We start from the raw sequence: 13,580 nt of genomic DNA, 5'->3' as shown, positions 1-13,580 counted from the left end.
TCTCATCTGTCACTTTACTGGGGCATAGAACCCACACAGACATGAGCACCTCTTCCAGCAGAAATAGCTTTATCGGGAGGTCTGCCATCCAGGTACTGACCATGCTCAACCCTGCTTGGCTTCAGTCGGCGACGGGGCTGATATGAATGAGCATGAAAAATATTTTAATAATATTATTGCCATCAAAATTAAGAATGACAACATGCAGGTCTATGTAATTCTGTGTGAGAAAGGAGACAGCATGTGCTTGATCTTTTTCCTTTGCACATATTTTCCTTTTCAGTAACCAGTGTGACTTTTATTTAGTTTGACTCAGACCAAATATCACAATTGTCCTGTGATAAAACAAGAAAGCTCAAACAGAAGGCAGTGTGTCAAAAAATATGAATATTTATTTGAACTATAATCATGATTACACAATTGTTTAATGTAAAAAAGTAACTAACTAGGCTAGTTCATTCAGTCTTACAAGACAGTGATTCTTAACCCTAATGTGCACACAACATGGCTACATTTACACAGTCAGAATCGGCTCTCTCTATCCACAAGTTTCCGAGGGGTGCTCCTGTAAAAAAATAAAGTGGGTGAAACTTCCGGTGAGGCGGCGGAAGTAGCATTCCAATGTTATTTTGTGTGTTAGTTAGCGAAGAGGCTAGCTGTTTTTCGGAGAATTATTTTACTATTTAAAGACGCAAATCTTTATGAGAGATGAGCTCAGGGACAACATGTGCTGTTCCCGGTTGTATGTATAACCGGACTAAACTAAACGTGATTGTTTTGAACATAAGCTGAAAACGAAATCTGAGTGATCCTGCAGAGCCCGTCTCTGATCCTGCCAATGACTGTTTCCATCACCTCCCAAAAGACGACGAATCTTCCTGTGTACATTTGTTTAAATTCTTAATATTCTATAAACTCTATCAGCATGTGATACTGTTCGCTACTGATGTTAAACCTAAACTCAGGATCAAAGCCTGTGTTGACAGAATACCAAATGTGCCAGTAATGTATTCAAGTAGCACATTCATTTATAATTTTGAATAAACTCCAAAGCACAATGACTAAGTGTATTTTTTTTTTTATTTTAATTGTTTGTCAGCTCGCACAACTGTCTGTCACCATGCCTTGTCTTGATGAGTATTGATTATTAATGTTATTATAATACTCCCAATCAACTACTGCGGACGGTAAAGGTACTGTTATTTCACCCTTTTGAATTTCGTTGAGGTTGTGTTCCCACATCGTTAGCTAGTTTGGATCGCTATAACTTGAATGACTGTGTCAACTGTTGAATGAACGAGTGTCAAGCATGTCAAATCGCGCTTTGTTTACTTCCAACCGGAAGTCGCGCCCACTTTTGACGCAAGGCCTCATGGGGCGTAGGAAACTTGTGGATATACAACAGCAGACAGAAGCGCATCAAATAATAACAACAGGTAACCAAAGTCAAACCCTTTCGATTTCCAATAGCCCAGAGTAATGCCTGTTATATAATAGTAATAGCATGACTTTGTATTGCATCTTTGAGGATTACAACAGAATTCTCTTTGGTAGTTTATGTTCTTTTGGTTCTGACTTCGGTGTAAGTAGTGAAGTCGGAACTCTGCAATCTCTTTTTCTTCAGCATGGACAGCGTGTTCAATGATGCGTAACAAACTTCATCTTCTCGCTGGAAAATATCAACAACATTAATATGCAAAATACAAATTGTAATATGAAGGGTATATAACTTGTTCAAAATGATACATGTTTGATATATGGGTTGTAATGCAGTACCTCAAAAAAGCTATTCTCAGTCTGTGTTGCTGCAGAAACTACAAAATATTAAAACAAGAGGACTTGATTCAGAAAATATAATCAGCTTTACATTTAAAATATATATAATTGTTCACAAAACATTGTAATATTATACATGGTTCATTTTGTAACACTGGTGATTCAAAGCAAATATTGTGACAAAAAAACAAACAAACAGCTTTAATGAAGGAAAAGGATTCAGGGGTTAATGATCACCTGTAGATTTCCTCTGACAGAGGCAGTACACACTGATGAAGAAGAGAACAACACACACAGGACACACACTGAACAGCAGCTTTGAGTTGAGGTCTGATACAGGAAATGTGGAGGTGATGTTGAACATCTCGGTGTGAGAAGACTTTGACTCTTAATGAAATGAAAGCAAAAGTAACTAAGTCATCACCTGCACATTTTTGAATGCACATACAATTAGTTAAAATTATTATATATTTCAATGGTGTTGTCACTATGAGCATGACTTGTAAATAGTTCAGTCACATCATTACCCAATGGCACAAGCTGATTGGCCTCTGCTGATCCAGCAGCCAATGAGATTGCTCTCTCAACATTTAAATAGTCAGGTTCGTAGTATGAAACTCTCCGGCTAGTTGCCTAGATCTGTCTATTCATGCAATAAGCATGTCCAGACGGGTTATTGTACCAAAGAACCAGCTCAAAAAGTATGAATAATGAAAGAGCCGACTCAAAAAGAACCAAATGAGGATAACTGGCTTGTTCAGTTCGTTTTAAGTCGGGCAACATGATCGAAAAGCTGACTTTATAACTCAGCCTGTAGGTTTGATTTGTTAATTTCGATCTGGTTCATTGATTCAGGAAATGGACTGGTCATGCTTATTGGCTGTGAACCGACTCGACCTGTTACCCACTAAAAAGAATGATTCGTCCAAGAATTGGCTTTATGCACAGCTGCACTACTTCCTGAACTTAAGCCAGCTCCTTGTTTCCTGTCTGCCATTATTGGACAAATTGATTAATTCAGGTGTGCTTGACCTCAGTATGGCAACAATAATCAGACACACCTGAATTAATCAAGTTTGGCCAATAATGGAAGACAGGAAACAAGGAGATTAAGTTCAGGAAGTAGTGCAGCTGTGCATAAAGCCAAATGAACATCATAAAAAAACAGTTGATATAGTCAATTAAATTATTTTTTACTTGGACAAAACCAGTTAATTTAGATGTTGCCACATAAAGCACACAAAAAAAACAAAAACGTTTTCTTGCGATTGTTCCTGTGTAAGTAGGCCTACATTTGTACTGCCTCATATTAATATACTAATTAATTATACCACCGTGCATTAAAGGGATAGTTCACCCAAAAATTAAAATTCATCATTTACCCTCAAGTTACAAACCTGTATGAATTTCTCTCTTCTGCTGAAGATAGTTTGAAGAACATGGTTTAACCAAACGGGTCACCATTGACTTCCATAGTATGGGGCGGAAATACTATGGAAGTCAAATGTTTGGTTACTGACATTCTTCAAAATATCTTTTTTTGTGTTCAGAAGAAGAAATAAATTCATAGAGGTTTGAAACAACTTGAGGGTGCGTAAATGATGACAGAATTTTTATTTTGGGATGAACTATCCCTTTAACTGTTCTGAGAAATGTGTTTTTGATTTTTAAACCATATCCAGATAATCCATTCCTCTGTGTGGTGAATAGCGAATATATTTTTGGTCCCACTTTATATTAAGTGGCTTTGAATAGGCTACTATGTACTTACATTGAACAATAAGTACAATGTATTATTTTGTTCCTGTTGTATTGTAAAACACTTTTGCTGCTATTGAGGTGTGATACGGGTAAGGTTAGGGACAGGTGTGGTGGTATGGGTCGGTTTAAGGGTAAGTTAAGGTGTGAGAGGAGGGTCAACTGTGTAATTACAAATGTAATAAATTAGTTACAGCTGTAATTACATGCTGGTATTTTTTAAGTACAATGTAAAAACATGTATGTATACAATACCTCCATTTTATCAAATTATTAATTTCAATGTAAGTACATAGTACTTAAAGCCACTTAATATAAAGTGGGACCAAAAAAGAAAGTATATTATGTGGAACATATAGCTTACACTTTGTAAAACATCAGATTACAGTTACAGAAAGTTATAAACAAATATTCATTGCTGTTGAATTTTGATGTAAAATAATTAATCCACAATTTTGATTTTCTGTGATATATATTGTTTCAAATCATGCTGATTTATAAAATGGTGTGTGTGTGTATATATATATATATATATATATATATATATATATATTTGTATATATTTGTATATATTTGCAGATGCTTGGTGTGTTTTATTGTATTGACAGAGATTTTTAAGATTTAAGTGATTTTTTTTTTCTAATTGTTTTTTTCCATTTTTGCATGTATATTGTTTCCAATTATAGCCTACATGCAAAAATTTCCATTACAAACTACATTATCAGCATAACAATTTGACAGGTATAGAAAAATATGGCCTACAGTTTCTGCAAAGTTTACAAAAATTGACAACCATAAAAGTAGAAATACTTTCTTACCCAAGACAGATAGACGAGTTCTTCTGTTTCCAGACTGGTACTGTGAGCCCATGGCGCGATTAACTTTTCTTTCATCTATTGCACAGTAATATATTCCCTCATCGGAGACACTGACATTCTCTATATGTAGATCATAGGAGTTACTGGATCTGTTTTGCACAAAACTGAAACGTGGAAACATCTGCAGGAACAGTTTTGTAGAGTCTATTAACAGAGATGGTTGATGCTCATGTGAGCAGTTTCTCATCCAAACAATGTGTGATCCAAGAGGATTGACACAGTCAGAGTAGAGAGTGATGCTGTCTCCTGCTTTAACTCTCATGCCCACTTCTGTCCCAAACACTCTCTGGTGTTCACAGAACAAAACGCCTGCAAAAGCAAACACGAATAAAAGATTATCGATCAAATCAATACTAATTTACGTTATAAATAGTGCAAAATAACATTTCAAAAACACACATTGGACTTACACACAAATATGATGACTGTTACTCTTGCTCGCTCCATCTCAGTGACTGATAAGATCAGAACGAGGGTCTTCGATGTACATGTCGCCTGGCTGACTGTGATGGGAGGGATTTCTTCTAAAAAGCTTTCATGGTTGGGGACTTTCATTGAGGGTTTTATCAAATGTTAAATATTTGAATTACAACATAGCTTATGTTTCTAATCTGGTTGTAAACTCAAAGAAAGTTTGATTTTGTCAAAGTGCACCTTCATTCTATAAGTGATCATGTTTACCATTTTTACCAAGTATGTGTTACTTTATGCCATACAGTTCATGTCTAAGCGAAGGTGGGTTGATACGATATAACTGGTGACAAAATGTTGAGGTTTAATTGTCATTATAAAAGCCTTTAGAAGAAAATCAGAGGTATCACATTTTACAGGAAGCCTATTGTCACATCCTGTTACATCTAAAAACCTTTTTAAATTATTCATACCTCTTGTTTGGCCTGTAAATGCCTTTGAATATTTTGTGCGTGTATTTTATGAGAATATATTTGCTTGTGATTTGCATTCCTGTCACAAGCCTGATAAGATGTACATTTCCCCCCCACATAAACAGCGTCTAACCACATATTTTTTTCCTTTCCGGTTTTTCGTCTAAACAAATTAACACAGTCACTGGTACAATATGATCATCTAAAGGTTATGGTTTTCCTGTTTCCACATGATTACGTTTGACATGTTTACTTGAAAAAAATATTTTTTCTGCAGGTTACAAATCTAACCTCAAATATGCAGTTGATTACTTGTCTAAACTAAAATGAATGTATATTAACACACAAAGATAAAGTTAGACACATTCTCAAGAAAATAGTTAACACTGGAAACATTTGTGGTTAAAAATAACATCAAAGCATGATTAACCACTTTACAAGAACCTGTGAGCAGTACTAAACCATCAAAACATACTGGAAACCCCCTTTTTGATAGCATTAAACATTTCTAAAATGATTATGACATTTTTATATACAAACACAATTATGATGATACAAAACACATTCAATAATAATAATGAAAAAACAAAAACGCATTTGCCCTTAAAACATCATTCATTTTATTTATTTTATTGGAATAAACAAAATAATAACAATAAAACAGGCTTCAAGTTTTAGCTGAAAAATACCTGACAGATTATTTTTTACAGCATGTTAAAATTGTCCCTTTTTGAGGGTGAGCAAAAACGAGTAGTTTTGTGTGTGTCCCTTTAAATGCAAATGAGCCTCTGCCCCTGGAGGGCGGAGCTTCAAGAGCTTGTGTGCATTGGAAGCTCTGATTACCTCACACAGACACACTCTGAAATGTCCAGTAGCACCTCAATGCAGAACATAAGATCCACGGGGAGGAGTCGGATCACGATCCAAGGGGTGGAGATGGGTAGGATTAGGGTTGGGTTTAGGGATTAGGGGTGGGTTTAGGGATCAGGGGGCGGAGTTGGTTAGGTTTAGGTGTATGTAAGGTGGGAGGAGTTCGATCTGGATCCGACTCCTCCCCATGGATTTCATGTTCCGCAGTGAGGATCATCTCGAAATGTCAGAAACTTTTCTGCTTTCTATGTTTAAACTGAAGCCAAGAAGAAGTGTAAATATGTAGAATGCAACAGGACGTTATTGAATGGTTAGTTGAGTCATTTATGTACCTGTTCATGTAATGCTGTTCAGTGTGTGTTCTCCTCTCCTCACTCCTGTCCTTTATGTGTGTACTGCCTCTGTCGGGCTCAAACTGCAGGTATCTCGATCACTGTTCATTTCCTTGACACTTTTATTTTGATTATTTCCAATCAAAATATTTTGAATGTTTAAAATACTAACAAAATAAAAAAGGCTTAAAATGATGCTACATGTTATTTGCAGGTCAAAATATAAAATAATATCTAAGTAGAAATAATATAACTGTTTATAAGCCATAGTTTGCGTTTTTGTCAAAATGTCATTCTAAATCATAAATGACAAATACAGACTGCTCTGTAAAGCATTTAAAGTGAGTAACAACTTAAATGCAGATCTTATTTTTCCTTTTCAGTGCAGAATCTTAATTTGTTAGCCATATGGGACTAGTAAAAAACAATTCGTTGGCCGAACAACCATTACTTATAAAAGTAATTGGATCAAACATAAAAAATTAAGTATTCATAACTTTTCAACGTTTACTTAACATATATAGTGTGTGTAACACAAAAATATAAGTTGCACTCAAATGTATGTATAAATAAAATAAAAAATACAATACAATACAATACAAATACATAAAAAATACAGTTGGCATGTCAACTTGCGTCAAAATTAAGTAAATCTAGCATAAGTACTATATGAGCCACGTGATATGCAATTTCCCGTGATGCCTATCCAGACAAAAATTTTAAGCCATTTTATTTCACAGCACATGTAAAGACGTTGAGAAGAGGTAAGCTTATTTTTTGTACTTAGGCCTACACATGATCATTTATTGCATTTTTGGTCAAGAAATTTACTTTTAACTGAATTTCAGAATTGCTACACATTTTGCATCAACAATTAGAAACGTGTTACTTACGAATGTAAACGTTTGTAGTCTACATGTTAATGAATGAAATAAGTGTTTTGCACGCGAGTATTTGAAGAATATATTATGTTTTTTCAAAATATATGACCATGATGTTGGCTTATGCATTAATGGTGTGTTCACACAGAACGTGAATTTAATTATTTGCGATAGCAGATTACATCAATGCAAAGACGCGAAGACGCATCATTCGCGCCGGGCGTCGCGAATTGGGTGACTTGTTTGCCGCGAATGTCTTCCTCGGTAGAAAAATTTGAACTTGAGCGGGCTGCGGAAGATTCAAGCATCTAACTAGACGCGACGTGTTTGACACGTTCGGTTACCAATTCGGACGGCGCTTTCTCCCCCACGGATAGCCTAGATTATAGGCCTATTTTATTAGCGAGTTGTTTTGGATAAAACAAATGTACCTTGCATATTTACAAATTCCCATATTCTCTATCTATACATGGATCGCGGGGAAGGGGGCTTTGGGCGCGGGTTAGCCTACTTTTGGTAACGTTAACATAAATATTACATTCAAAAACACATTGCCTACAGCTCCGTGTGCACAATTTATCATTAAATAATGGCAATCTTGATTCTAGCACAATATTATTCCTAAATAACATGAGCGACAATTCAGTAAATTAAACCTTCAAAATTATTATCAAAATAAGTAAATACCCTTTAAACAAAAGTTTAGCTTCAAATAAAGATTGTAGATCTTTACTGTTTTCCAGTAGTTACTGTTTACTTGTAACATACATCAACTTGATGCAACCTAAAGAAGGACTAATTTGTTACATTTAATTGTTTTTTATTGATTTTTCAAAAAAATAAATATATAGGCCTATATATCTTCCGCCCACCAAGCCTTCATTTCTTTGATCCAAGAAAAAACTGTAATATTGTGACTATTATTATTATTATAACAACTATTTTCTATTTTAATATATTTTAAGATGCAATTTAAAAGTTTTGGGTAAAAAATAAATAATAAAGTGAAATGCTTTATTGTGTGTGATTTGCATGTTTAATTTATTTTAAGACATGTAAGCTGAAGATCTAAAATAAGTTAAAATGGTTGGTTCAACTGATTTAATTGTCTTATTTTTATATATAAATGAGCTTAAATGTTAAGTAAACAGAACTCGTAGTAAGCCTACTTGTCTTGCAACAAGTAACCTACTTGTCTTGCATCAAGCAACTCTTTTGATATTTTTATAAGTAGCATTAATATAATTGTTAAATTTAATTTATTGACACTCTTTATATATGTGAATTATATTATCATAAAACTGAATATTTTGCGTTGTCAGGCTTTCTTTGTGCAGTGCTTAATGGATAAAACTGCACTCAGCTGCTCATAAAGATGGCTGCTATACATTTTACCTGCCACAAGATGGCGCTGTTTTCGACACAGGAGCACATTTATTTCCTTATTTTATTTTACAATGTAATGTTTCGTAATTCCATCTTTTGAACAGATCTCATAGCCTTACTCCAGTTTTGAATTCTCTGCAGCATTAAACAATAAATACATAGTAATTAATTAAAAAAATAATTTGAATAAGAAATAATTCATTATCAAAGGAAAGCAAAACTCATTTAGTGGTTAATATTCGGAACATTTGAGGTGCAGTCAATACTTTCTCCTCATTAAAGTTTAAGAAAAAAAGAAATCCACATAAAACAAATTGGTAGGCTATAATTTCAGAAGTACAAAATATGCTTAAACATGACATGAGATGCCATGGGCAGTCATATTAATAGCCTAATGATTAAGCCTAATAATTATAGCTGTTTTGTTTTACATGAAGCGGGTCACCGGGCAGAAATGTTTTGGTGAGTTGATGTCTTTCATGTTGCTACAATCTTTGTCAGTTCCTTTTTGTTGTTGGTATGTCAGTGACATTAGGTGCCAAAGGATGTAAGTGTTTGCTGTTTATGTGAATTCGCAGTGCTATTCACAGGTTCCTTTTCTGGTAAAGAGAGTCTCATCTGCTCTTTGTTTTTCTAGAAGTCTAAACCACAAATGTTTCCATTTGACTTTGTCATTGACCACTTTTGGACGTGCATGTGCACATTGTGTTATCAGACTAATGTTATTAAGATAAATGTTCATTATTACTTGCAAGGGCATAGGTTTGATTTTGAAATTGGAGCGGACATACCCGGAATCTGAGGATTCAGGAAATATATAGGATAGTTAGCTAGGGCACGTATTATTCCCCTTTTGACGATGTAATATAAAGTCCCTGTGATGTCCTGATTGTGTGAAGGTTTAGCTGAAAATACCCCACATATATTTACAGCATTTTAAAATTGCTACTTTTGGGGGCTGTTTTTGTTTGTATACCTTTAAATGCAAATGAGCTGGTGCTGCCCCCTTTAAGAAGAGGGCGGGGCTTCAAGAGCTTGCATAGCATAATTATAAAACAAAACAAAACAAAAAAAAAAAAAAACATACCACACTGAAACGTCCTGTGAAATCATACTTGCAAAGTCTGTGCATGAAATCCGTTCTGGACGATCCTCTTTGTTAACATAGCCTACTTAATAAGGTTTGAATTGGTATGAAATGGACCAGCCATAATATTTGCACGTGAGCAGATGAAAGTTGAAACTCGTGCTTATGGTGAGGGGCGTGACATATCCCAAACACATGCTAAGCGGTGCCTATTACAACACACTGGGCCAGGTAACCAATCACAGCGCATTTCATATTTCGGTAGAAGGGGCTTAACCGAAACCGGAACTAACGACGCGTTCGGCCCAGACTAAGGAGAGAGGTGCTGTAATAATGTAAAATATGGCCAAAAGGGTTTTTTGAACAATCAAGCATCAAGCAAATCAAGAAATGAGAATAGGATAGTCTTGTACCATATTGATTTATATAAAAAGAGAAAGAAACCCACTAATCATACAAAGAAACTACTGTTCAACTGAGTTGCTGACATGATTCTATCCTAATCATATTTCTCCCGCAAACTTTTTTATTTATTCTTTAATTTATTTAGCAATATTAGAGTCTTTTGTTTGTAAATACATTTGTACACAACTAAAATTTAGTTGAAATAAAGTTTTATTTATATTAATTCATGTGCCCCTTCAATTTTGAATCAGAATTCATTACTTTCACCTGACTTAGTTTTAAATTTCACTTTTCTTTTCCGAAAAGATATTTCACTTGGAAATTCGATAGGGAGGATGATCACAACTTCCATTTTATGCTAATTTTAATGGTTGTTATAAAAAGCATCATACACTTTTGCATATTGTGTAGTTGATTAATCATATTGACCTTCACATGTGTTACTGTTTCTGTTTTAGAATAATGCGGCTGATTTCAGCTCAGTGGTCAGCTGTTAGTGTCAGTAACCACAGTATAGACAAGCAGAGCAAACTTCCTTGCAAATGTGTGCAACAAACACACAAAACCACAGAAAGGCTAATGGAAACATTTGTGCCTGCATGGTGACCAGTGATCAAGTAAGAGTTGTGAAGTTTGAGTTTGAAGACATGTCACAGCAGCAAATGTGAGGCGTATGCTGTAAGTGGTCTGAATCTTTAGAGCTGTGGTTTCCTGTTTTAACATGTTTACACGTTGCTTGTTTTAACCTACTACAATAAGACAGAGAACATCACTTTGATTAAAAAAAGAATTGACCAATCAAAAGCACAACATTTCTCTAGTGAAGATGCTTATCTGCATGTCTGAAACCAAATTATTTAATGCTACTGTTAACGCATCCATCATACCAATCAGATAAACAAAAGTTTTATCTCTCTTCATCTGTTTGATGATTATTTTCTATTTTTGTGAACCAATCAGATCAATTCAGAGCAGAAGAAGTCTATTGGGTAACTAATGTTTGGTTAATACTGCTCTTACTCCTTGTACATACACACGATAACCGAATTTAATGACAACCCCCTGTGACGTGAGACATTTTAGAAAAGATTTTCCATTGACGTGAACCAATCAGACGAGAGCTGCCGTCTGTAAGACCCTCGTAGTGTCAGTTATTCACAGTCACTCACAGAGATGGAGAGGCCAAGAAATGCTTTCGCCGTGTTTATGTGTAAGAAAAAAGGGGTTATGGGAAAGTTTTCGGCTGTTTTGAGAGTTTTTCAAATGTCAATATTAGTGTGCATAATTTTGAATGGTACATTTCAAATTTAAGTGTTTTATTAAGATATTTTGCACTTTTACAGGTGTTTTGTTCATTCAGATAAGAGTCTATGGTGCAGAAGTGGAGATGAAAGTCAGACCAGGAGACAACATCACTCTCTACTGTGATCGCTCTGTAACTTTTGGTTTCCGCTTTGTATGGATAAGAAACAGCTGTCATGAAAACCAACCCTCTCTTGAAATAGATTTTAGGAAATGGGATCTAGAGTTATTTAAGCGTTTCAGCTTTGTCTACAACCGCTCCAGTAATTCAAATGATCTACATATTACTAACATCAGTGTGTCTGATCTGGGACTGTATTACTGTGGAGAAGTAGAGCGTAAGGTAAATAAAGATAAAGAAGGCATCCTCTCCTCATCTGAAGTGTACTATTATGGAAACCGAACAACTCGTCTCTCTTTTGCAGGTGAGAAACATTTCTGCTAATCTTATTATGCTTGATTAATTCTGGAAAACCTTACCTTTCTGTTTGAAGCAAGATGAACAGATCAGAACTATTTTTTGATCAGCATTATTAATATTTATGTTTATTTTATACAGAGAAAGTAACTTTGTGTTCTGGACCCTCAAACATCACCTCCACACTTCCTCCATCAGACTGTGTTCTCTGCTGGACGCTGCTGTTCAGTGTGTGTCCGGTGTGTGTTCTCCTCTCCTCACTCCTGTCCTCCATATGTGTGTACTGCCTCTGTCGGGCTCAAACTGCAGGTATCTCAATCACTGTTCATTTCCTCGACACCTTTCTTATGATTTTCCCAATATGAAAATGTCTTTGATCAGTGATCAAAGCTGTAAACAAATTATAAATGTGTAAAAATGTGGTTGATTGTTTTTATAGTTGCCATGATGTGAGTTTTTTTGACAAAGCAAATGAAGCTGATTCTGATATAAAAGAAGAGTTTCACATATTGTTGTTTATAATTAAAATGACAAATTAGAAAGAAAACGATTACAATTATAGCAATTGTACAATTACAATTCAATATATGCGACTGACATTTTTATGTAGCCTATTTAAGATCACATACGTGTTTAAATTTACTAGGTTCAGACTTGCGTTGTTTTCTCACTGGCATATTTCCACACGGTCTTTAGGTTCTGAGAGTGCAGAGATACTCACAGCGAATTTTATTAAGGTATCTATATAATTTCAGTAATTACTTTTAAGCTTTGCCATGTCAAAGTAGCCTATATATATATATATATATATATAGTTAAGATTGTTTCATGTGCATATCCAATTCATTTCAGGGGGATCCTCCAGAGAAACATCAGTGTGACACGAGTAAAAGTGGAGAGATCTGCCTCCACACTGAAGTCTCTTATAGACTGCTGACATCTTCATATCCATATGCTAAGATGTGATTCTGCCTGCTCAGTTTAAACACTCTCATCTGTTGCTATAGGGACTGTAGCTGCTTATAGCATTCTTTTTCGTACATTCCTTTTGGAAATTACTTGCATTAATCACAATAAAGATTGCCACAATATCACCATGTTTGGACTCATTTGCACCTTTTCCCGCCACTAGTTGTCATCATGGTTTCTAATGTGATTTGTCATTACTGTCAGCTGTGTCATTATTAATCACCTAATTTGTCTGTGCATTTAGTCCTGTGTTTTCAGTTGACCCTTGTCCAGTCTTGTTTACGTATGTAGATTTAATACTGTTTGAACATTTATCCACATGCCTTTATATGCAGCAAAACTGTTCAAAAGTAGCCTATAGGTCAAGCATGCCTTCAATAAGCACATGGCACATTTTTGGTGTGTTATGATTTACATCTAGCCTATTAACTATTAATATCAAAGCCTTAAAAAAAGGCTTCTAAACCCCTATCTGATTCAATGCTACTCTAACGGGTTTATATTTTATTTTCTTGATAATATTAACATTATTTATTTTCCATCTGTGTTACGATTATACAGAACACATGTAACAAAATAAAAAATAAAGAAAATAAAAGCTTTATTATTTAGATGTTCCAAGCAGTTAGTCTAA

The 13,580-nt window shown here is 34.9% G+C and overlaps 2 protein-coding genes across 3 annotated transcripts; one reads left to right on the top strand and one right to left on the bottom strand.

Moving 5' to 3' along the window:
* Nucleotides 1–395: 395 nt before the first annotated feature.
* Nucleotides 396–4,928, bottom strand: LOC120481198 (uncharacterized). The gene is made up of 5 exons (XM_039674678.2): nt 4,823–4,928; nt 4,353–4,721; nt 2,014–2,163; nt 1,777–1,814; nt 396–1,669 (listed from the first exon to the last, which is right to left on the bottom strand). Exons 1-5 carry the CDS (start codon nt 4,857–4,859, stop codon nt 1,556–1,558), a joined length of 708 nt encoding a protein of 235 aa, XP_039530612.2. The 5' UTR covers nt 4,860–4,928; the 3' UTR covers nt 396–1,555.
* Nucleotides 4,929–7,189: 2,261 nt separating this feature from the next.
* On the top strand, nt 7,190–13,071 carry LOC120481196 (uncharacterized). 2 transcript variants are annotated; one of them, XM_089132428.1, is made up of 5 exons: nt 7,190–7,262; nt 11,601–11,984; nt 12,119–12,286; nt 12,674–12,714; nt 12,830–13,071. In XM_089132428.1, the coding sequence occupies exons 2-5, from the start codon at nt 11,645–11,647 to the stop codon at nt 12,941–12,943; spliced, it is 663 nt and encodes a 220-aa protein (XP_088988554.1). In that variant the 5' UTR covers nt 7,190–7,262; nt 11,601–11,644; the 3' UTR covers nt 12,944–13,071. The 2 variants fall into 2 exon arrangements, with proteins under 2 accessions (XP_088988554.1, XP_039530608.2); XM_039674674.2 differs by lacking the exon at nt 7,190–7,262 and adding an exon at nt 11,023–11,467.
* The last annotated feature ends 509 nt before the right edge of the window (nt 13,072–13,580 follow it).

The sequence above is a fragment of the Pimephales promelas genome, chromosome 6 (genome assembly GCF_988280905.1).
Source record: "Pimephales promelas chromosome 6, fPimPro1.hap1.1, whole genome shotgun sequence".
Classification (NCBI taxonomy): Eukaryota; Metazoa; Chordata; class Actinopteri; order Cypriniformes; family Leuciscidae; genus Pimephales; species Pimephales promelas.
The sequence above is the reverse complement of the archived record's forward strand: the minus strand, read 5'-3'. Positions and strand labels throughout refer to the sequence as shown.